Genomic DNA, 482 nt, shown 5'->3' with positions numbered 1-482 from the left:
CGTGCACCTGTGCCTGTGTCTGTGCCTGTAGGTAGGTAGGTGAGTTGGTGTATGCACATGCCTTCTTGCCTACCTGCCATGTGTGTCAATGTGTATGTTTTTTTAAGATGTAGAATTTAACTTTTAACATTTGTTTAATATTTGATTAATTGTAACCTTATGTGTATTTTAACTCAAACAGGTCTCAAGATGGTACCGGCCCTCCTTTATATGGTAAAATCTTATCCCCCTCGATACTTACCTCACTCTCCACCTCTCCCAACCTTCCAGGAAGAAAATGTCACCCTCACCAGACGCATCCAAGAGGAGCGCGAGGCAGTGGTGCGGCTCAGGGTCCAGCTGCAGCAGGCACACAAGTCTGTCCCTCACCATCCTCCAGTTCCCCCTGTCTGCTAGCGGGGAACACATCCTTGCTGAGAGAAACTGAAAACCCACCTAAAGATACACTAAGATTCCAACAAGCTCATTGGTAGAGCTTTTCC

At 46.7% G+C, this 482-nt stretch overlaps 1 protein-coding gene across 1 annotated transcript in view; it reads left to right on the top strand.

Annotated features, from left to right (window-relative positions):
- Positions 1-476, top strand: part of LOC119594436 (ralA-binding protein 1-A-like) — a gene marked incomplete at its 5' end in the record, with an annotated part of 1,634 nt that extends 1,158 nt beyond the window's left edge. Inside the window, 1 exon segment of the mRNA XM_037943497.1 lies at positions 271-476. Coding sequence (XP_037799425.1) covers positions 271-396 — 126 coding nt within the window.
- Between the last annotated feature and the right edge of the window lie 6 nt (positions 477-482).

Source organism: Penaeus monodon, chromosome 33 (assembly GCF_015228065.2).
Source record: "Penaeus monodon isolate SGIC_2016 chromosome 33, NSTDA_Pmon_1, whole genome shotgun sequence".
In the NCBI taxonomy this organism is placed as follows: Eukaryota; Metazoa; Arthropoda; class Malacostraca; order Decapoda; family Penaeidae; genus Penaeus; species Penaeus monodon.
Note: the sequence above shows the minus strand (reverse complement) of the source record. Positions and strands in the feature narration are given on the sequence as shown.